At 37.9% G+C, this 20,360-nt stretch overlaps 3 protein-coding genes and 1 long non-coding RNA gene across 5 annotated transcripts in view; 3 read left to right on the top strand and 1 right to left on the bottom strand.

Moving 5' to 3' along the window:
• LOC149051840 (replication factor C subunit 1-like) overlaps nucleotides 1-20,360 on the bottom strand; it is a 362,202-nt gene that overhangs the window by 87,152 nt on the left and 254,690 nt on the right. The gene's annotated exons all lie outside the window — the stretch shown is intronic.
• Nucleotides 7,928-10,513, top strand: LOC113687097 (adhesion G protein-coupled receptor L4). The gene is made up of 7 exons (XM_027204804.2): nucleotides 7,928-8,082; nucleotides 8,363-8,561; nucleotides 9,299-9,406; nucleotides 9,619-9,706; nucleotides 9,908-9,998; nucleotides 10,065-10,114; nucleotides 10,384-10,513. The coding sequence occupies exons 2-7, from the start codon at nucleotides 8,525-8,527 to the stop codon at nucleotides 10,511-10,513; spliced, it is 504 nt and encodes a 167-aa protein (XP_027060605.2). The 5' UTR covers nucleotides 7,928-8,082; nucleotides 8,363-8,524.
• Nucleotides 11,516-13,944, top strand: LOC149051857 (adhesion G protein-coupled receptor D1-like). The gene is made up of 6 exons (XM_089190411.1): nucleotides 11,516-11,592; nucleotides 11,748-11,814; nucleotides 12,515-12,603; nucleotides 12,778-12,898; nucleotides 13,169-13,210; nucleotides 13,325-13,944. The coding sequence occupies exons 1-6, from the start codon at nucleotides 11,525-11,527 to the stop codon at nucleotides 13,448-13,450; spliced, it is 513 nt and encodes a 170-aa protein (XP_089046537.1). The 5' UTR covers nucleotides 11,516-11,524; the 3' UTR covers nucleotides 13,451-13,944.
• LOC149051856 (uncharacterized) lies at nucleotides 18,033-20,090 on the top strand. Its single transcript, XR_016183470.1, has 3 exons — nucleotides 18,033-18,375; nucleotides 19,024-19,109; nucleotides 19,905-20,090. It is a non-coding gene; the product is annotated as an uncharacterized LOC149051856 (long non-coding RNA).

Below are 20,360 nucleotides of genomic sequence, written 5' to 3'. Positions count from 1 at the left end.
TTTCATTTACCGCGCCCAAATACAGTAACTTTTGTCTGCCGACAGCTGCTCGTGGCAACTTGTACATTTCTGGGGCTTGATGAAGAGTGAAACTGAATCCTGCAAAATGGCAAAAACCCTTTTTATAAGTTGTACGTTTGGTAAGTATTACCTTTAATATTTCTGTCAGTTTATCATAAGCAACGAAAGCCAAGCGCTTGACTATCATTTGCAAACGATTCGACTTATCAATTTTCTGCGACACGCGGGCAAATCTATTAAAAATCTAATTCATGTTGTGTTTATTAGGTATTCTAATACAGAACGTTCCAAGCTCTACAGATATATGTTATAGGCTTCCAGATTATCTCCAAAATAAATGGATTTTTAGCATTAGTTTTCAGGCCCCGGTTGTTCAAAGGATGGATAACTTCTTATCCGCTAGATAAATCGCTATCCAGCGGATAAATTTTACCCATGGCGTCATATCGGTTGTTCAAAGTATGGATAAAGCTATCCACTCGCTATCCAACGGATAAATTTATACATGGTTAGGCAGGTGGTATATATATGTTATTTGCCGGCTGGGAGGTCCGTATGGTGAAAAACTGAGACCGAGGTCTTGAAAAGCATTTTCAAGACCGAGGTCACAGTTTTTCACCATACGGACCGACCCTTAGCCGGTAAATAACATATTTATTGTTTTTAAACTTGACGAAATTCTTTCCGAAAGAACCCGAATGACTTATGGCCGTAAATACGGCAAGATCTTCCATAAACTGAACAATTTTTGAGTGAGTAAATGGTAGTTAAAATAGAGGTGATGCAAATTTATGAGAGATGCCTCAGCGAAACATTTTCATTTCCGTAACGATAAAGGTGATTTAAAAGGCTTCCAAACAAACTTTGAAACATTATTTTTACAAGTATCTGTCACAATCTGACACCTGTCAATTAGAGAGCGCGCAAGAAAAAAAAAATCGTAGGAACATTTGAAAACCAACAGAACTAGTTTGGCAAGGACTGTCACGACAATGTTTTCTTAAAAAATCAGTTAATGATCTAACGGAAAGTATTATTTACTCTCATCGACTATTCATTCATGTACCAAGATTTACCTCTGTTCATTAAGTAAACGGCGAGGAAAGTAATTGTGAGTAAATTCAATTTTTTATTTTGAAGTTGTGAGGGTTTGCTCGTTTGTTTGCTGTAATGGCGTGTTTAACTCTGATCTTTCCTTCACAAAAATTAAATTCGAACGGCACACTCCAACGAGACACAAGGGAATTTAATGCAGCCTTTTCTCAATTCCTTCAATTTCTGTTGTGCAATTTAAGGTACAAATGTCCAAATTGAACGGAATTGGAAAGACTCACCAGGAGCGTATATTTGTTGTAGAACTTAAATTAAAACTTCGCTCGCTTTTTTTTACTATGAACAAATTGCTCGAGAAAATTCAGATATTAAATGAATGAAAGTTCCATCGTTCAGTTTAACAGTAACCAAATACCTCACGTTTCAACTTTCTGGGTACTTTTTGTGAACGATTAAAATTAATTGCAGACAGTTTTTAGGCCGCTTGTCAACCAACGTAATGACACTATTGTTTATACAAATTCATTCTGAAACCAATATTTTTCTGTCAACCAAAGTGATTTGATAGAGAGAAAAGAGAGGATTCATAGGTTATTTATCGGCTTGAGGTAGTGACCGACGTGTTTGCTTAAAAATACTGCCCAGCTGGAAAACGAGGTATATTTATGAAAAAATGACAACGAAAGTTGGGATGTACTCGGCGACTCACGAAAGCGTTACCGTGGCCCGTGGGCAGAGATAGGAAAATACTGACCGGGTAAAGAACCAATCAGATTGCAAGATTCGTTACCGTGCCCTCTAAAGAAACAATAAACATTTTTATGCACCGGAAAAAAAATTATAAAATGGCCGCTCGACAGTTACATCTTCTCCGGTGTAACTTGCCCGACAATCAAAGTCGTAGAAAGAGAAGAATTTTCCACTGCCAGCTCGATCCCTTAGAGTCTTACACTGACTCTGAATTGAGATCCAGGTATCGTTTTGGACGAGAAGCAATACAATATACCGTTGCTGCATATAATTTGTACAAAATGTATGAACCCTTTAATTCATAAGTTTCTGTTAGCAGTTCTACCATAAAGTGGTATGCAGTTCTTGCAACATTTTCGCAGTTATCACCATGGCAACTGCCTGAACGCTTCGCTATCCGTGCTTTATGCAACAACTTTTTATCCGCTGGATAACTATCCAATCGATAGTCTTCTTATATACCGGATAAGCTTATCCTGTGGATAAATTTATTCATCCTTTGATCAACTGGGGCCGGGTGTTTATCTACTTTCTGTTCGATGCAAAATAATTGGAAAAAAGTAAGCCAGAATGGCACATTCGTGTGGCAGTCATTGTAATTTTTAATTTAGGCGTCATGGCGGTGTGTCAAACAGCATCAATTCGGATCACGCGACAAAATATTTTTGCTGTTATCCTGTCTTTCGCGCTAAACGACTTATGAAACCGTCCGCTTTCAATAATTTTTTTGTAACTTTTTCTTCTGGCGAGCGAACGTTATAACTTGGTTCAACCAGAATTCGAATAAGTTTAAACAGATGCAAAATTTAACAACAGTTTAACTCGGAGTTTGGATATAATTGGAGTGGTACATGTGTTTTTTCATCTACCTGCCTAAAACATCTGACTCATGTTTTTATTCTGACTTTGAGGCAAATTAATAACTTGGTGGACTACTTCCATTCTTTTTTAACGCTGAAACATCATTTACATCTATTTAGATCGATAAAACGATGATCAGTAGAAGCTGATTAGTTAAAGCTACGTACAATCATTCATATTTAATGAAAAGTTTTTTTGAGTTCCAACAAAAAATTGGTGACAAAAAGGAACAAGGGTTCGACCTCGCCGGGTTTTTTTTTTTTTTTAGTCCTTCTTACTTACAAAAATTAACATATGAATATGACAGTTAAGAAAAAAACGGACGAGAAAGTAACAAGCATTTAAGATATGTTAAAAATTATATAATTATAACTATTAAAAGCAAATTGATATTCATTCGTATCCAATGACACACAACTACACAAACAGTCAAATTTTGGCCTAACATTCTGAGGCTCTTATAATAGATAGGCGCTACAGTGATATCTTTTGTTTGACACCGGATGCAATGAATCAAAATTGGGTTATCATTGAAGTGTCCCTTCCTGTTACATGGAGTAGATTAGGAATTAAAAATTGTCAATTTGTACACAAAAAATAGAACCACTACCGCATCGCGGCTAACAAGGCAAATCTCTATTAAAGTTCGGAAATAACGCGTGCTTTCTTTGGTTGATTTTTTGATCGTGGGCATCCACGCTTCTGGAATTTCTATTCCACTATCCCTGTTGATGTTGTTAGGGTGAAGTCTTATGTGAATTGTCTCTTTGACCCTGCGATCGATCGAGACATTCGACTCGCCCGTAGCGAGACCTCCGCCGTTTCAGAGCATGCCCACAACAACGGACATAAGCCACTCTGGAACGAAGTAAAGTTTATTGATCGTGGCCCTTATTACTACACGCACAAAAAACACAACAACAGGAGAGCCGTGCGACAGCGGACCGCCGAGGGAGCAAATCACTTATCAGCAAGGATCGAAATGCACCAATCAGAGCTGTTGAAAAACAACAAATCACAGCAGAGCATCATGCTTTATAAGATCACGCATGACTAGTCGACCTCATCGCCTAAAGAAGACTAGCAGTATGCAGTCGAAACGTCGCGATCTACATCACACGTGACTACATCGTGAGACAAACGAAAAACTTAGCTTTTATTGTTATTCACCGCGATCAATAACCACAACCTTTTCTACAAAACATAACTGACATAACAAAAATAGTCAGTGGCATGACTGTCAAAATTCATCATAAATTATGACGGTATCAGAGCGACCACGACCATTCTTAGGTTCATTACAGCTTGCTCATCATGGCGTTCTCCGGTCATTGCAGTGAAGCAATCCTCAGAAATAACGTTAACATTAGCCGCCCTTCGAGGGAACGAATAAGAGCTTGCTTTGATATCCTTTTGGTTGCGTTGAGTGGAAGTCACAGCAGCCGAGTTTTACGGCTCTGTCCCGAGCAATCTTCATGTTCCTGTGAATTCGGCTATAACATTTTTAACGGCTTTAAACTAGTTCAACCAGTCAGATTATTCGAACCATTCTAACAAGGATTGTGATTGGCTTATTTTAGCGTGCTTTATGAGAGTATAGAGCAAGTTGACGGCACTGTTGTTCCCTATCAAGTCTATGTCTGTTTTGAAAATTGAAAGTAACGCGTGGGGAATTTAACGGACTCTTTATTACAAAACAAGTAGGGAAGCCTTGAATGTGCGCTGTTCTGTAGTAAAGCAGTTAGGAAGTGGCTAAAGCGCTCAAGAAGTGGAGAGAAACACGACTAGAAATTCTTATCAGTTTATTGTCGTGATTTTCTCAATGTGAATTTCCTTAGATAACCACGAATAACAAACAACTTCAGTCATTTTAATCAATAAATTGAATGCGTCAAAGATATACTCTGTAGACGTGCGCCTCCTCCAACTTCGGCAATTGCGATACAAATAGGTGACTCTGATGATATGAAAAGTATATTTCCGTGAAAGCAAGAAACTAAATTTATTTTTTACATTCGTACTTCAGCTATCCAGACTTTGATGATGCAATCCGTGAGAGCAGGTAGGGCTGTGATTACTTTTTGTATGTAAGTGTGAGCTAAAATAAAATTTGGCCCAAAAAGGGGGAGGTTGTGATTCTGTTACATTGATAAGTCGTTGAATAACATGGAACAAAGCTACAGCTTAAACTTTAGAACCGCCACCAAGGTTAATGAGGGTTACTAAGATGAATAAGGTTTGAAATTATACTTCAAGACGAGATAACGAGCTTATTTATAGGTGTAAGTGTTAAATGCGTGCGAGCAACCCGGTTTTTCTTTTGTTTCCCAAACGTGAAGGAAATTTACTTTGGTTAATTGATGGACAAAGGTGTAAATAAATGCATGAGTTATTGTTGAATATCATGGTATTGCTGCTCAGCATGGACCAATTCCTAACATTATTATATTTTTTTGAAACATAAGCCTGTCTAGACGTTTATCTCGTGAAACAGCCGGAGTGCGATAGTTGACAACGCAATAGTAGCGGCAGAGCGAAAAAAGAGGGAGGTCTGGACTCGGTGGCGCGACGAACGCGTTCGATACGCAAGATGACCCAAATTTTTCGATCCACAGCGACTTTCCTGACGTTTACTATCGAGCTTCGTTATAATAATTGAAAACCAGGACCAATCTATTGAAATATTGTCTTGCATATTTTTCAGCTATTGGGGAAAACTCTTCCCAGATCAATTATCGAGACCACGTTGATATATCTTGCACATTAGAATATGACAAGAAGAGATGGATGCAGAATTGCAATTTCACTGATGGCAAATGCAATCTTAATTGTTCCGTAACCTTCTGCAAGAATGGGCAAAATCGCAATTCCAAGCCTTGCGAACAGTATTGTAGTCAGACGTATAGCCCATTGGTATATCAATGCATTAAAACGGAACACAAAGGGAATATCATTTTTAAGACGTGCAAGGCTACAAAATTTAACCTTACAATTGGCGAACAGCATTTTTTTAGCAAAAAGACCTGCTATTGTGAAGATTATGAGTGTTATACAGAATGCAACAAGATAAAGTGCACGCGAACTTGCAGAGAAAAAAAAATTGGTGAGTGCCTAATCAATCTAACTGGCGATCGAAGCTCTCTACAAAAGAGCATGATACTTTTCATGTTTAGTAATCGGAAGGCAATATGTGAATTGAAAGATTAAACGATGCGTTTCGTGTACAAGTTGGTGGTTCTACAACAATCGTTTAATTAAGCAAAACATGACTATCACCCTAAGGCATACGGCTTTGCTGTGGTTAATCCAAAAATCTAATTGTCCTGTGATGTATTTATGTAACCATCATTAATTTCTTTATTTATTTTCAAACGTTTGCCTTGAACCGCACTTGGGAAAAGTGTTCTACTTTTCTGAGATAAAATACCACGGAAGTACGTAATCGCAACCGAAAGGAGTAGAGTCGCACCAGTGAGAGGAAATTGCCAGTGTTTTCACACAATGAGAACTGAAGTAGACTCGAAACTAGAGCTCATGTTCACAGCTCGGAAGAAAAGATACGCGTCCTGTGGATGAGATTTTCCATAATATAACTGACGACCATCCATATCTTAAGCGCAAAGATTTAGAAAGTTCTCTCGTGTTCTCCAAGGTTCACTTACAAGCGTTGACAGTCACCGCTGGGATTTCTTTTGTTTAACTTGACTCTTTTCAAATCTGCCTGCCCCACCCAAGCACTAAGGTGCTTCTGATGTTTTCTACGATTTCAAATTAATCTTTTTTTTAATTGCAAAAATTAGAGCCGCGCTTGGAAATTTTCTTCGACGATAGGTTTCAACCGTAAAGTAAACATAATTTGGAAAACTTGTCCCAAGTGCGACCCTTCCCTCACATATCAAATTTCTTAGAGTGTTACGGCTTAAAAAAACCGTTGTCACACGAAAACTAAATACGGTAGAAGGCTAGAGTCACGTTTTCACTTACTTTTCACTAAGGTTGTTATAATGAGTAAACAATTCGAGTTTCACTTTGCGTTGTGCGTTTCTGTTTGCTTGACTGAAAACATGCACAGTAGTTTTTTAACCTGTAAACTTAAATTCAAGCAAAGAAGTTTCTAGTGGTCATTACAACAGAAGATCAGATAGATACTTGCTTTTATGTGAATCCTCTCACAACTGACATATTTCAAAGCCTGGACAAGGAGCTTCCTGATCATTTTCTCTCGTTATGCCTTAATTAACAAATCCATCAAATTATTCAAATAAAAACGCTGAATCAAATATTTTCCACAAAGACGATCTCGGTTAAGCTAAAGAAATTTAAAAAAGGGCAGTAAATCGGAAACAGTTCGAGACGAAATAAGAAATGAATACGTCATATTCGGTGGTTTGACAATAAATACACGCGCAAATTTTGCGTATTTTTCAATCCCCATGGAAGCGAGCTGTTATGACAAAAAGTGGGCAAATGTGTACTCATATTATATGTTTAACCACTGATTAAGGAATGTTTTTTTTCACTATTATTTCATTTACTAATATTTTTGCATCAAGTTTTCGAAAAACATCGTGTAGCCGTATCTGAACATTGATCTTTCAAGTCGTGTGCGAAAGACCGAAATAGTGCAAAGAAAACAATAAGAGTGTTCTGCCTAACCAATCAAAAATCGAGTGCATTTAGGGATTTTTAAAGTTCATAGCGGCCATTTCCTTACGCCGCTTAAAGTCGGCATTCTTGCTCTTACAATGTATTACTAAGGCATTTTTTTAGTATGAGGTAGTCTTGATAAACATTTTCTTTATAGATTCATCACTTACAACCTCGCCATCGCCGTCGCCGTCGCCGTCGCCGTCGCCGTTGCCGTCGCCTTCGCCTTCGCCTTCGCCTTCGCCTTCGCCTTCGCCGTCGCCTTCGCCGTCGCCGTCGCCTTCGCCTTCGCCTTCGCCTTCGCCTTCGCCTTCGCCTTCGCCTTCGCCTTCGCCTTCGCCTTCGCCTTCGCCTTCGCCTTCGCCTTCGCCTTCGCCTTCGCCTTCGCCTTCGCCTTCGCCTTCGCCTTCGCCTTCGCCTTCGCCTTCGCCTTCGCCTTCGCCTTCGCCTTCGCCTTCGCCTTCGCCTTCGCCTTCGCCTTCGCCTTCGCCTTCGCCTTCGCCTTCGCCTTCGCCTTCGCCTTCGCCTTCGCCTTCGCCTTCGCCTTCGCCTTCGCCTTCGCCTTCGCCGTCACAATCGCCAGTTCAGCTGCTGGTATGTTTCCTAAATAGTCATTTAGCTTTTTTATGCATGTTCATTTTCAGGACCTTCTCCGTTTACAAATGTGACAGACATTAATTTTTATTCCAGGCAAATGAGTATGTTTCAAGATTTGGCGGAATAAATATTACCAAAAGGGCTTCCATACAAGTATGTAATTTTCATAACTTAAAGGCGTTTTAACCTTGATATATGTTTTTAAACGATAAAAAGTAAATATCTGACCTTTAAGTAGAAACCACCATTAAGCCATATGAGAGAAAATGATGAGGCTTAAAATACAATCCAGGCTCCTAAAAGAGTTCTTTAGCCAATGAATACCCTGGACACCATTTGGGGCCTCCTGCTAGACTTTTTTCGCGTTCTTAATATTTATTGTACATTTGAGACTGGCTGGTTAATAACCTGGAAATATTTTATGTGATTGTAGGAGGCTGTAACTGTGTTTGAAGATTTCACCTTCAAAATCAAGAACGTCACAAAAAACAAGGCCGATATAGAAGAGGTTAAAACTCTGAAAAAATCCATCTTTAAGGTGGCAGAGGCCGTGGAGAAATTTGCTGTTAATTATAGCAAACGACACCTGAGTGGAATGAGACCTTCAGAAAGGATCGTTTCCCCAACGATGGGTGAGATTTCAACCTCTAAACCTGTTTAGTTTCAAAGTCTGTTCCTCTGTTTTGTACTGACTTGCTGACTGACCGAATGGGTTGTTATAAGCCCAACCTACATGAAATGTTATCGTTGAATGTCATCGATTCATCTGTTCTTTCAATTTGTTTAATACTTTGATTTTTTGCGGTGAAGAACGAAATTCAAGGTATTCTTGAACAATCAACAATAGAAAATCAGAATCTTTCAAATTGTGAAACCCTTCTTCTCGCTCTGTTTATTGAAACTTTTCTTAAATAATAGACTGGTGAGTAACACTTTACTAACTGAAATTGTCAAATCTTACAAATACTTTCCACATACTTCATACTATACAATGAGCTCAAAATTTGCCTATCGACTGCGATGCATATACTTGTAAATGCAAGATTTTTAACTGTACTCCTAAAAACTCCCTAATGAACTTTATAGTTCTCCGACCAAACGGTTTGAGGAATGAAGTGAGTTTTCACAATTGGGGTCAGTGCAGCACTACTCACTTTTAATCAGTTTTACATTGAAAAAACGTTTTAAAATGGTTGAAATTGTCGAATAGTCGTTGAAGGGCGAATAAGATACAAAAAAATACACTTCCATTCAATAAGATTATGACATATTTTGGGTACACCGCAGAACGTAAGTTTCTGTATATGTGCTATTGTAAATTTCACCGTAAGTGCTTTCATTTGTCATTGACTGTTTTTTTTTTCGACAGTTTTGGACATTCAAAAAGTCTATCGCCAGAATGCGAGTGACTTCCACTTTGAGGAACAACGATGGCAAGCGAGAATCGATATCGCTTCTTCAAATTTTGAAGACAATGGTTCGTATTAACCAGCGTGTTAACTTTACAACTTTTCATTACCTTGGTTTCTCCAATCGAAATTTCTGTATTGAAATAAATCCTCATAAAAATGTGTACACAGTCTATTTTCTTTAATCATACGCCTTCCTTCCAATTTCACATACCTCAGAGCCTGATGAAAATCTCGATTTTGTGGGTTTTTTTAATTTTTGATTCTTTGGGTTTTTAAGAATCATTGGTAGTTGCATTTGTGTTCGAGAATCTGCATGAACTACTTCTGACAGATCAAGCCATCACGAGTGAAACAGACAATCAAAGGTGACGTTATTTTCATATTACTCCACTTCGTTTCCCCCCAAAGCACATTACACGATAACACATAAGATCTAAGTTCAACTAAACTGAACATACAAAGGCTCCCTGCTTGTCTCTGACCATTCCACCTTGCTTAAATCTGCCAAAAGTATGTAATATTGCTTCCTTGGTTCTGGTCCATTTTCAAATACAATTTTTTCATAGGTATCTCAACTCCAGGATAATGGCCGTAACTATGGACCCCAAGCCAGAGAAATTGCGAGAAAATGTCATCCTTAAGTTCAAAAACCTGAAGGTAACATGAAAATTAGTTGCAGAGCGTTGATTTGATTTATTCTCACGCGATAAAATCTATTTTCAGGTCTTGACAGCAGAGAAGCGTTGTATGTTTTGGAGTGGCTTAAGCGAAAGGTAAAAAAACTACAAAACACTATTGTAAAGTATATATTCCTCCTCAATTAAATTAAGTACGGAGGAGAATGAATATACTTTCTCAGTCAGATACTTTTGTGCAGGTTAACGCTTTCGTGAAAGAGAGGAGGAGAGGTCTGATTGAAATGTTGTCCCAACTAAGACTTCAATGGAGGAAAAGCAGCGAAAAATTATAAAACATTACCTCTTACCCAGACAAGAAATAATTTTGTGCACCTCGTTAACTTACTTTTTGTCATGTGTGACAGCTTTTCAGAGGAAGGATGCCATGTGATTACATCAAAAAGCAACTGCGAAGAAACAGTTTGCAGTTGCAATCATTTGACGCATTTTGCCGTCTTAATGGACTGCGACGGCAGCACAAAGGCAATCAAATAATTTTTGTCTTACCCAATAATTTTATGGGCTTAATTAAGTAACTTAATGTTTTCCTTTCATTTTCTTTATCTCTTTCTTTTTTTGTAACAGCTCACCGAGGAGGACGAAAAAATTCTGAAAACTATCACTTACGTGGGACTGAGCCTTTCCATCGTCGGGATACTTTTAACATTAATACTTTATTCTTGTCTCACGTAAGTAGTGTACCTGAATATTAATTAGGTCGATCCTTAACTCTCCTCAACTATGCTGGTGAGAAAAGAGATCTCAATACAAGTCTCTATGCAAATGAGAACATGCATGTCGAATACTTCACAAATTTAAACTTCATTTCACGCCTCATCAAGAGTTTCTGAACAGCTTATGGTTTCACGGTTTATGAATGTTTTCCTTTTTTGTCCTTTCTGCAGCAATTTGCTGACTTTTTTTTCCTTTGCTGTTCTTGTTGTCTTCACTGTGTTACTGTTATTTTTGTTGTTTTGTCTCATTCATTCTCCTTGTTTTTACTATTAATTCACCAGAGATGTTCGTCAACCTCTCTCTCAAATTCGTCTGAGTGTTTCTACGTCTCTTGGAGTTGGACAGATCATCTTCCTCGCCGGAATGAACGCCACAGAAAACAAAGTCAGTGGCCTCTCCTTCTATCCATAGAATGAGTTTACTCTTTGCAACGTATATATCTTGTCGAAAGGAGCACCACGGGAATTATACGAAAACTCTTTCTTTCCACAGGCTGTCTGTGTTACAATAGCAGCTCTGATGCAGTATTTCTTGATGGCCGCTTTCTGTTGGATGCTGATTGAGGGAATTTATCTCTACTTCTTCGTTGTGAAGGTTTACAACATTAACACCAAGATGTACATGTATCACGTCACCTCATGGGTGAGTTTATTATTTTAAAACATGCACTGGTAACTGTAAACATGCTTTCGGATCGCAAAATCTGGTGTTGTCATGCAGTAAAATGTTTTGATTTCCTTCCTTTCTTTATGGGTAGGTCTTCCAGTGATCATGGTGGCCATGTCACTTGGCATCGCTGCTGGAAAAGAAGGGTTACGAAGCTATACGAGTGATAAATAGTAAGAAAAAACTTCGACGATTTCTTCTTGCTCTTCTCCTTTTAATTCGTTGCATTTAATTCTTTGTTTTGTTTTTTCATATATTTTGAGACAGGTATCATTTCATTTGCTGACAATTTGTGTTTCTTTCGTGTCTCTCACCTCTTCGAGTTTAGTTGCTGGCTTTCCTCGTCTGACAACCTGATCTGGATATTCGTCGCTTTTGTGGCTTTCATTGAAGTTGTGAGTTTATGATTAGTGCTGGTAATTGTGATTGGTATACCTGGACTACTTGCTGCTAAAGATTTTTTTCTCTGATCTTTAAAAAAGGAATTAAATATGTATGATATGACCTCACACATCATTTACTATTTTCCTTTTCCTATTTACTCACAAAAAAATTTGGACGCAGCTGCTGTTTACAGGGATGCTGGTCAATTTTGACTAAGTGATGGCCTTTAATAGCGAGTAGAGCCTGTTGGTACAAAGTCTACACGGGAAATAGATAGCTTCATACATTCTCCAACTTTAACTACATAGTATGAGGAAAAAGATTCTTCCCATTCCTCGTTGAAGTTTTCTCACTGTTTCACACTGATATACCAAGATATGTTTTTTGCGCAAAAGTAACTCTTAAAAAACATTGAACAAGATGAAAGGAGCAGGAAGTTTAGGAGACATTAAATTTATGTGATTTAACATGAGGATTCACTTTGCATATTTCATTTAGTTCAGACACTTTAGTTCGCGATTTCTTTTGCTCGAAGTCAGGGAATCGAAGCTCATAATCTAGGTCCCACAGTTGGGAGTTCTATTCCCTGTAAATGACTCTTCATCCCAAGCTAGTTACCAAACTAATAACGTCTCTAGCAAGGATCCTTTCTACTTTGGCTATTCGACAACCATATCCTAATAATCAATTTATTTTTATTGTATTTTTCAGCTCAATATCTTGATACTCGTACGAGTCATAAAGGAGATGAGCAATTTGTTGCAGCCGATAGGGGAAGAGTATCATTCTCAGCAAATACGGTAAGATTCACAACCTAAACCTAAAACATAAGAGTGGAAGAAGCTACCATGTCCTCCTGTGAGGCTATATTCGCCTAACTTCCTCATTCCTTAATCAGTTAGGCCATACGATATCTAAAAATGAAAATTCATTGTCAAAGGAAAATAAAGGAATTTTCTCTTTTTCACTCCTAGAATTAGCATCAAAGCATGCGTGGTAATGATTCCCCTGCTGGGTGTCACATGGGTATTCGGTCTCCTTTCGCCTGTACATAAAGCTTTCGCTCACATCTTCACCATACTTAACTCTGCTCAGGTCAGTATTCGATGGTAATACTCAAAATTATTCAATCTCTATCTTTATTTTACTTTCTAACCAAGTGGGACACCATTGCAGTGATCACATTTTTTTAAAAATTTTGATTTGAAAACAAAAATGCAGTTAAGTATGCAAGAGAAGACAGACTTCTTTTTCCATTATAAGATATGCAATTTTCTTTCTTTCTTGGAAATCTTAATAGGTATTTGACTGATTTGTTTGTATACTATAAAAATCAATGACCTTGAAATCATTTTTATGCTGCAGGGTTTCCTGATTTTCGCTCTACACTGCATGCGAAACAGTCAGGTAAGTAAAACATTAAACTGATTATCAACTCCATCTCATCAAGTTTTATTGTTTGGATAAATATCCGAGTACTAGTGCTAAGAACCAAATTTCATTTTGCTTGTCTATCTGCAGATCAGAGAGGGATTCAAAGGAAAGATGAATATCGTTTTTCCATCTTCTATAAAGAACAACTCCACAGGTAAGAGCTCACAGGTCAATCCAAGTGAGGTTGGGGATGTATGGGCAGTTGAAATGTAGTCTTGTGCTGAATTTTGAATTGAAATCGCACGTAACTTAAATAATTGGATCCAGCCAACCGGAAATGACAGTCAATTACTTAGTACAATCACTAAGTTAACAGCAATAAGTAGGCTACGATCGGTCTGACTTGCGATCTGCAGCTAAAAAGAGGTCTTTCTTTTTATTAATGATTAAGCACTCAACCAGTTCAGTGTAATTGTAACCTATCTTCTTTATGATTATAAGCTTATTTTCTAAGCGATCTTATATTTGTAGGCAAGATTCATCGAAGTAAATCAATCCATAAATTCAAATTTCTAATAGCTCAGTATCTTGATGACTTTCCTTCGAATAAGACCACAGTCTACTACAGATGAGGCGGGAATTCGTGTCAAGATATCACGAATTGTCTTTCTTTAAGAAGCACTCTAGCACGCACCTTTAATTGAACGTATTTATCTTTTGATTCTTACGCGCCAACTTTTTGCGCTTACCGCATGATTATTTCATATTCGACGTTTCACTTATTGAGTTTACAAACTTCTCACCAAACGCTGTTATTAAAGGAAAAAGCTTGGCGATAGAAATGCCGAATATTTCCACTGGCCTGGTTTCCAAATATCACTACAGCGGAGACGTAGCATTGAAGAGAAATTTCAACAAGCCAGAGAAGGAGTCGATTATATAAATGTGCCTAACAATTTACAACAGTCGAGGTTATGTCACACCCATTTATAAACAAACATGAATGACGAAGCATACGATTAAGACGGAAGAGTAAAAAAAAAGAATTATTCTAGAATATACAAGCACATTTCTCTCTACACCGCTCAAATGCGATAGGTCAAAACGCTTTAAGCTTCGATTGACTAAATAAATCGTAGCTAGGACTAGGGAATTTTCCAGAATAAATTATCGATTATTCCATGAGCGCAGAGACATTCTAAGAGAGTAAAATGTCGGAGTTTGCCGCGCTGTGAAAGTAATAATACTCGCTAATTAACACATGAGCGAATTAGTCCATCAAAGTTGAAGGCATACGAAGTAATTAGACCCACCAACTGAAACGCTAAGTATGTCATCGGCGAGATGAATGAATAATAATCTTTTTCATTAGCAGAGCTCATAAAGACAATAGTTCTGAACATCAATTATTTTTGAGCTGCTTCTTTACAAAACTTCAACTACAAAAAGTGGTTTAATGCCGTGAGGTTTTTCGATTGTATTAAGAAAAACAATGGTCCACATCTGGTGCAAGTTGCCTTTTGTCTATTGGTCCGTCTATGACAGAAAAGTAAAAATGGAGACTATAGCCATGAAAATGCGAACACAGACCATGATTTGCATTAAACTCAAACTAGTACCAAAGCGTTTTACGAGGATGCCACAAATCCAAAACTCTCAGGTGAGATGAATCAAATTTTAGTGTAACTACAGCTCTTAACAGCAACCTTTACATATCTTAGGCATTATGAAGTGGATGATAAATGGAACTAAATCCTGAAAATTTTTCAAAACCTTTTTAATATGTTGTAGGCTGGGTAAGTACGACGCTAGTTATCCCTGTTTGTTCTGCTGTAGCTACGAAACCGTCGAAACTAACTTTCCAATTTGTGAAACCAATCTGAGGAAAAATGTCAGGTGGCGGTTATTTGGCACTCTTAATTAAAACAAAACAAGCCAGCCTGTAAAGATGTGCGCAATAAACTCTTAGTTATTAATTAGAGAAGGATCTCTCGTAAATTGGATTCCTGAAGCCTTTTAGATTCCATATAGTGCAAAGAAATCAAAGATCAAATAGCACAAGACAGACATTCATGCGGTGGTCATGTTGTTCGCGTCGTGGTTGTCTGCACAACAGCTTTTGCAGCTATATTTAAGATAACAGGAACAGATAGCTTAGTTTCTATCGTTTTATGTCACTATGACAAGATGTGAAAAGGGAAACGTGTCTCCTCTTTTTATGCGTCAGATAGCTGCTAAACGTTTGACGAGCTTAGACAAGCGATCGAACTTACTTACCCAACAGGGTCCACTTAAATTAGCATTAGGTTAGACAGATACATACTTTAACTTTCCTTCCGGGGTTTGGAAAAAAATTGATTGGGTTGGTGTACTTTTTCCTTACTCGTAATAAGTTAAAACACCATCGCTATTCATGAATTTCGATGGCTGATTTTAAGAATGCGCTGAGGGGTTAAAGTGAAGTGCATTCACAGAAAAAATAATTAAAACAACTCTTAAAATTAAACAATATTTACGTATTAAAATTCAGTTATGGAATTCCTTACAGCCACTCGGAGATTCTATTTTGATTTATGCTTAAATTAAAAATTATAAGATTGGGTTTTTAATACAGCCCTCTTTCCAGTCATGTTTAATGGTTCACCCCGAAATTCTACGAGGATCACGGGCGATAATGTTACTTTACACCTCGTGTTCCTCATTCCAGGGTCATTTACAACGAATTCCAAATTTTAGGTTCACTGAGAGCCTTCGGATGAGGCGTTATTCAAATATCGCGGTACCCAAACCGTTACAGCTTTCGAATTATTGTTCAGTTATTAACACTCAGAGTAGATGACTGCTAACTGCTCGCCAAGTTGGACGTCATGGACAATTAATACATATAATTTCTTTTAAATTTTTCTTCTTTGTACCCAAAAGCAAACTTATACTTATCTCAATGCTCTTCTTTTAGCAAAACAAAAAAACCAAAAACAACAAAAAACAAAATATGTGGGTTCCGCAGGTTCCACGGTCTGCTGATCCACAATTTAGTAACACCCAAGAATATGGAAAAATCCTCACAGATTTTGGAAACCAACCCATCAAGATTCAAATTGTGCGGAAGTTTTTATTCAAGCGGTCAGAATTGATACCCGATTCATTTGGTTAAAGAAACAGCCGTCGTCCGTTTTGAATTGTTGTGAGCTAAAACGAAACACTATTTTTTCTGGATAGTGCATTTTACATCGTTTTCATTGTTTTATAATCTAGCTGCACTCTGAATAGCCTGTTTAAAGAATTTTCCGATGGACATTCGCGAATGTCTACCGTATCCTTAAAAAAATTTTACACAAGTTTTGTTCAGCTGGTTGGTAAATTGTGGAGATGCGGCATTTTTTAAAATTTCTCTGTCTCCTCCCTAGGGAAGGTAATAAAAGTCCTGGGTAGATGTTAAAGGGTATGTAGCAAATAAAATACATAAGCAGCGTCTAAATCGAAATCTGATAAACTTTTTCATTGTTTCAAATGTTATTCTTGAGTTAACAATCAATTTATTTATTTTTTCCTTCATTTGTTGGTGGATTTGTCAGGAACAGGTGAGACAGCTTAATTCCAATTTTATCATTTATGCACCTTAAATTGAACGGGAAAAAAAAATAATATCTGACCGATTATGCACATAATTAGTCATAGACTTCCTGTTAGAATTACGTGATTAAAACGTAAGTTGGAGAAAAAAGAAAAAATTCAAAGAATAACGGCGCTACTACCCTGATCTGCACAATTTCCACTGGTAAAACGAAGCCTAATTCTAATTTTTGCTTTAGTGAGGTAGAGGGTTTTTGATGTCCATCGTTTGTTTAAGGATCGAGGATCGAGGATCGCTTCTATATTCGTGTCAGCATTATTGTTATCGTCAGTAGAAATTTTTTCATTTATTTATTTATTTGCTTCCCATAGAATGCCAAGCAACCTATTTCAAAAACTCCTCTTGCATCTTTTCAACATGGGAAAGAGTTTGGGTTAACAACAGGAATGTCTGCTCCAGTCAGGGAGGCTACTTAGTCTCCATCGAAACTGAAGAAGAATAGCAGTTTATCAATTAAGAGATTCAAAAACGTGGTACTTGGAATACTAGTGCGTGGCACATTGGTTTAGAGAAGAAAGGCGGGGTTTGGACTTGGGTGAGTGGAGAACAACGGAAAATTTCAAAATGGCGAGATTCTCAGTCAAATAGTAACGACAAATGGGCGGAAATATCTAAGAATGGAGGCCTGTTATCTCGACGCCTAGAAGAAATGCCAACATTTGCGAGACGCCCGGAGGTAAGATAACATTCCAACCATAAAGTATGTAATGTGCTGACATTATATGCTTTACATTAGAGTCTTGCACTTGTGTCATGAAAATTTCTCTTGCCTCTTAAAAGTAGAAATATAGTTCGCAGAATATACTGAGCTCCTCTGATTTGTACGTGTGAGCGATGAATGAACTTTTAAGCGCGTGTTAGTAGTTGAACATAAAACCCACGAAATTTCCGCGACACGTGTTAAAGGAAAATTGATCATTCTAGAATTGTCCCTTTTTGCATCGCCTGCAGCTGGAAAAACAGCGATCGAAATGGCACGTTTCACTACTTTTGTCGAGCGCGCTACGATTTGGATAATCTAGCCAACGGAATTTTCCCTTGCCACAAGTTACAAGGCGTGTTCACCGAGGTCAGTGAGTGTATATATGTTGTTTGGAACATAAAAAAACCAAATTGTTTTATTTTTAAGTTTGTGTGTGTGTGTGGGGGGGGGGGGGAGGGGGGGTGCGTATGCGTGTATGTGTGTGTGTGCGGGGTGTAGTGGGGTGGGGGTTGTGATGATATTACAGAGTCTTATGGGGGTGATCAGGTCCAATTGATCATAATGAACCAAAATCCTCCTGCCCCTACCCCCCTTCCCCAGGTGATGAATAATGACCGGCCCCCCTCTAGTTATTTATTCACATGTATATTTTTACTCTTTTAATCTCTTTATTTATTTATTTATTCATTTATTCTTGAATTACTTTTTTTTTTCGTTTAGGGAGAGTAACAGAAGGAATTATTTTACCTGACATATCTGGGGTCAGTTCCAATCAACCTTTGCCTTGCATTCATTTGGATGAGGTTCGGTATCCTGCTTTACCGTGAAGTGAGAAAGAAGTGGTTCCCATCTGAGAGAAGGGTAAGTCATTTGTGGGGAACACGACACACAGCAGTTCAACATCCGGCATGTGCAAGGGGATCAATTCTGGCTAGCCGTGCGCCAATTTCCGCCTTAAAGGATAATATAAGAAACCACCACCAATGTATATCAATGAGTTGAAGAGATGTATCGCCCAGAGAAAAACTCGTTTGAATGGTTTAATACTATATCGTCATTGTTTTAACAACAGCTGCTACCTTTCAGAGCCATACGACAAGTCCAAGTAAAAAAAAACCAAACATTCTGAAACGCGGGTGAACAAGTCGAGATTGGTTTTAGCTTTGAATCTGATTGGTTGAAAGAGTGGTGCAATTTTTCTGGACCAGTCAAAGAGCGAAGTAAAGCATAAACAAAGTGATAATGGTTACTTTCGACATTTACAAGATAAGTGTTTTTATGGCACGATATTTCGTCGATCACTCGCGATTTTCGCGATAATCGTCTCACAGTTTTGTACGCTAGCTATAAAAAGCTGTCCAAGGATGGAGATTGGGGAGGAGTTACTGCTTGCTCCCTCTCTGTACTTCATAAATTGTCTGGAACCATCCTCAGATAAGGGTAACTGTTGTTAAAGTTTGTGTGGAAGCTTTTACTGCTGACAAAATATCATCAACTTTTCTTTTCCAGGGTGGCGACGAAGTCAGCGGTACGCGTTTGGCCAGAGAAACGAAGATCGCTCACACAACGGAAGTCCTGCATCCAGGATCAATTTCGTAAGTGGTCAAAATTGATAATCTAGCAGGGTTGGATACCAAACTCTGACAATACACTACATAAAAATTTTTTCAGATAAATTGTTGTAAAATGGGTTTTTTCCCACGGTAAGATTATTCGCATGAGATCTCTATCGCCTGACAGCTTATGAGGGAAAAGCCTGAATCGAAAATCAAGCACAGACTTCTCAGGAAAATAACAGTATTCTCTCAGTAAAAATCAGCGGGGCATCAAAAACTTAACCACAAGACACGATTCTTTATTTTACAATCTGTACATAGGCTATTCTCGTTACGCACTGTATATCACTAATTAGTATTGAAAATCAATCTCGGATTGAGCTTTTTAAAATTGAAACTATGAAATGAGAGTTGAGCAAATATGTCGCTGTTGACGAGTTGACCAATAATGTTGGCGAGCTGACATGTTGGAGAAGTGACCTGGTACAGAGTACATCTATCAGCGTCATGATAGAGAGTTAGTTTTTTTTTAAGGGATTAGCCTGACACTATACGTTTGTAAACAAAGAGGATAAAAACACCAGCTTGTCTTGTTACTAAGTTTTCTACGATTTGTTGGTTTATTCTTAACCGATAAGATTTGTCGCTGGTGATTTTCTCTGCGTTATGATTGATTCAGACATCGCACTCATAATTGCTACGCCTTGTGGAATAACTTAGATACTACGCCCTGATTAGTTAAAACCCTACCGTTTATTGTACTGGTTAAGCCATCTACTTTGTTCTAAGTTATATTGTAAAAGCAACAGACCGCAATTTTCAAATGTTTACTAGCTTGAAAACCCACTTGGGATGTTAAAAGAAAGCGGGAAAAATTTGTTATTAAAGAGCCTGGGGTGAGTGATTTACAAACTTTTGTCGTGTTCTCCCAACTCAAGTAGGTTACTATACCGGTACACCGGTAGAAAGTTCGGTCTGTTGATCAAATATTGTTAAATAGTGAAGGATTAGAAAAGCCAATCAGACTGCAGAATTTTTGACTAAACGCTTTTACATTTATACTTGAATCTTTCAATTCACTCATTACTCTTTATGATTGGTCTGTAAAGCGCTCCAATCAGTCTTGATTCCTTTGGCCTACGTGTAACGCTGTCATGTTTGGTTGAAAAGAACGTGTACGTAAAGAAAAGAGCTGCCATTGATCACCAACGATAACATAAACGTGGGATTGATGCATACATCGGTGATGAATGATTTAAGCCATATGTCCACATGTCACGGTGACATATT

Source organism: Pocillopora damicornis, chromosome 1 (assembly GCF_964200805.1).
Source record: "Pocillopora damicornis chromosome 1, jaPocDami1.2, whole genome shotgun sequence".
In the NCBI taxonomy this organism is placed as follows: Eukaryota; Metazoa; Cnidaria; class Anthozoa; order Scleractinia; family Pocilloporidae; genus Pocillopora; species Pocillopora damicornis.
The sequence above is the reverse complement of the archived record's forward strand: the minus strand, read 5'-3'. Positions and strand labels throughout refer to the sequence as shown.

What these genes read in the sequence shown, in the direction of transcription:
- LOC113687097 (XM_027204804.2), top strand. Translation starts at nt 8,525, where the DNA reads ATGAGACCTTCAGAAAGGATCGTTTCCCCAACGATGG. An exon ending in GATCGTTTCCCCAACGATGG is followed by an intron (nt 8,562 to 9,298) that starts GTGAGATTTCAA and finishes TTTTTTCGACAG; the next exon opens with TTTTGGACATTCAAAAAGTC. An exon ending in TGGAGTGGCTTAAGCGAAAG is followed by an intron (nt 10,115 to 10,383) that starts GTAAAAAAACTA and finishes CATGTGTGACAG; the next exon opens with CTTTTCAGAGGAAGGATGCC.
- LOC149051857 (XM_089190411.1), top strand. Translation starts at nt 11,525, where the DNA reads ATGGTGGCCATGTCACTTGGCATCGCTGCTGGAAAAGAAGGGTTACGA. An exon ending in TATCATTCTCAGCAAATACG is followed by an intron (nt 12,604 to 12,777) that starts GTAAGATTCACA and finishes TTTCACTCCTAG; the next exon opens with AATTAGCATCAAAGCATGCG. An exon ending in ACTGCATGCGAAACAGTCAG is followed by an intron (nt 13,211 to 13,324) that starts GTAAGTAAAACA and finishes GTCTATCTGCAG; the next exon opens with ATCAGAGAGGGATTCAAAGG.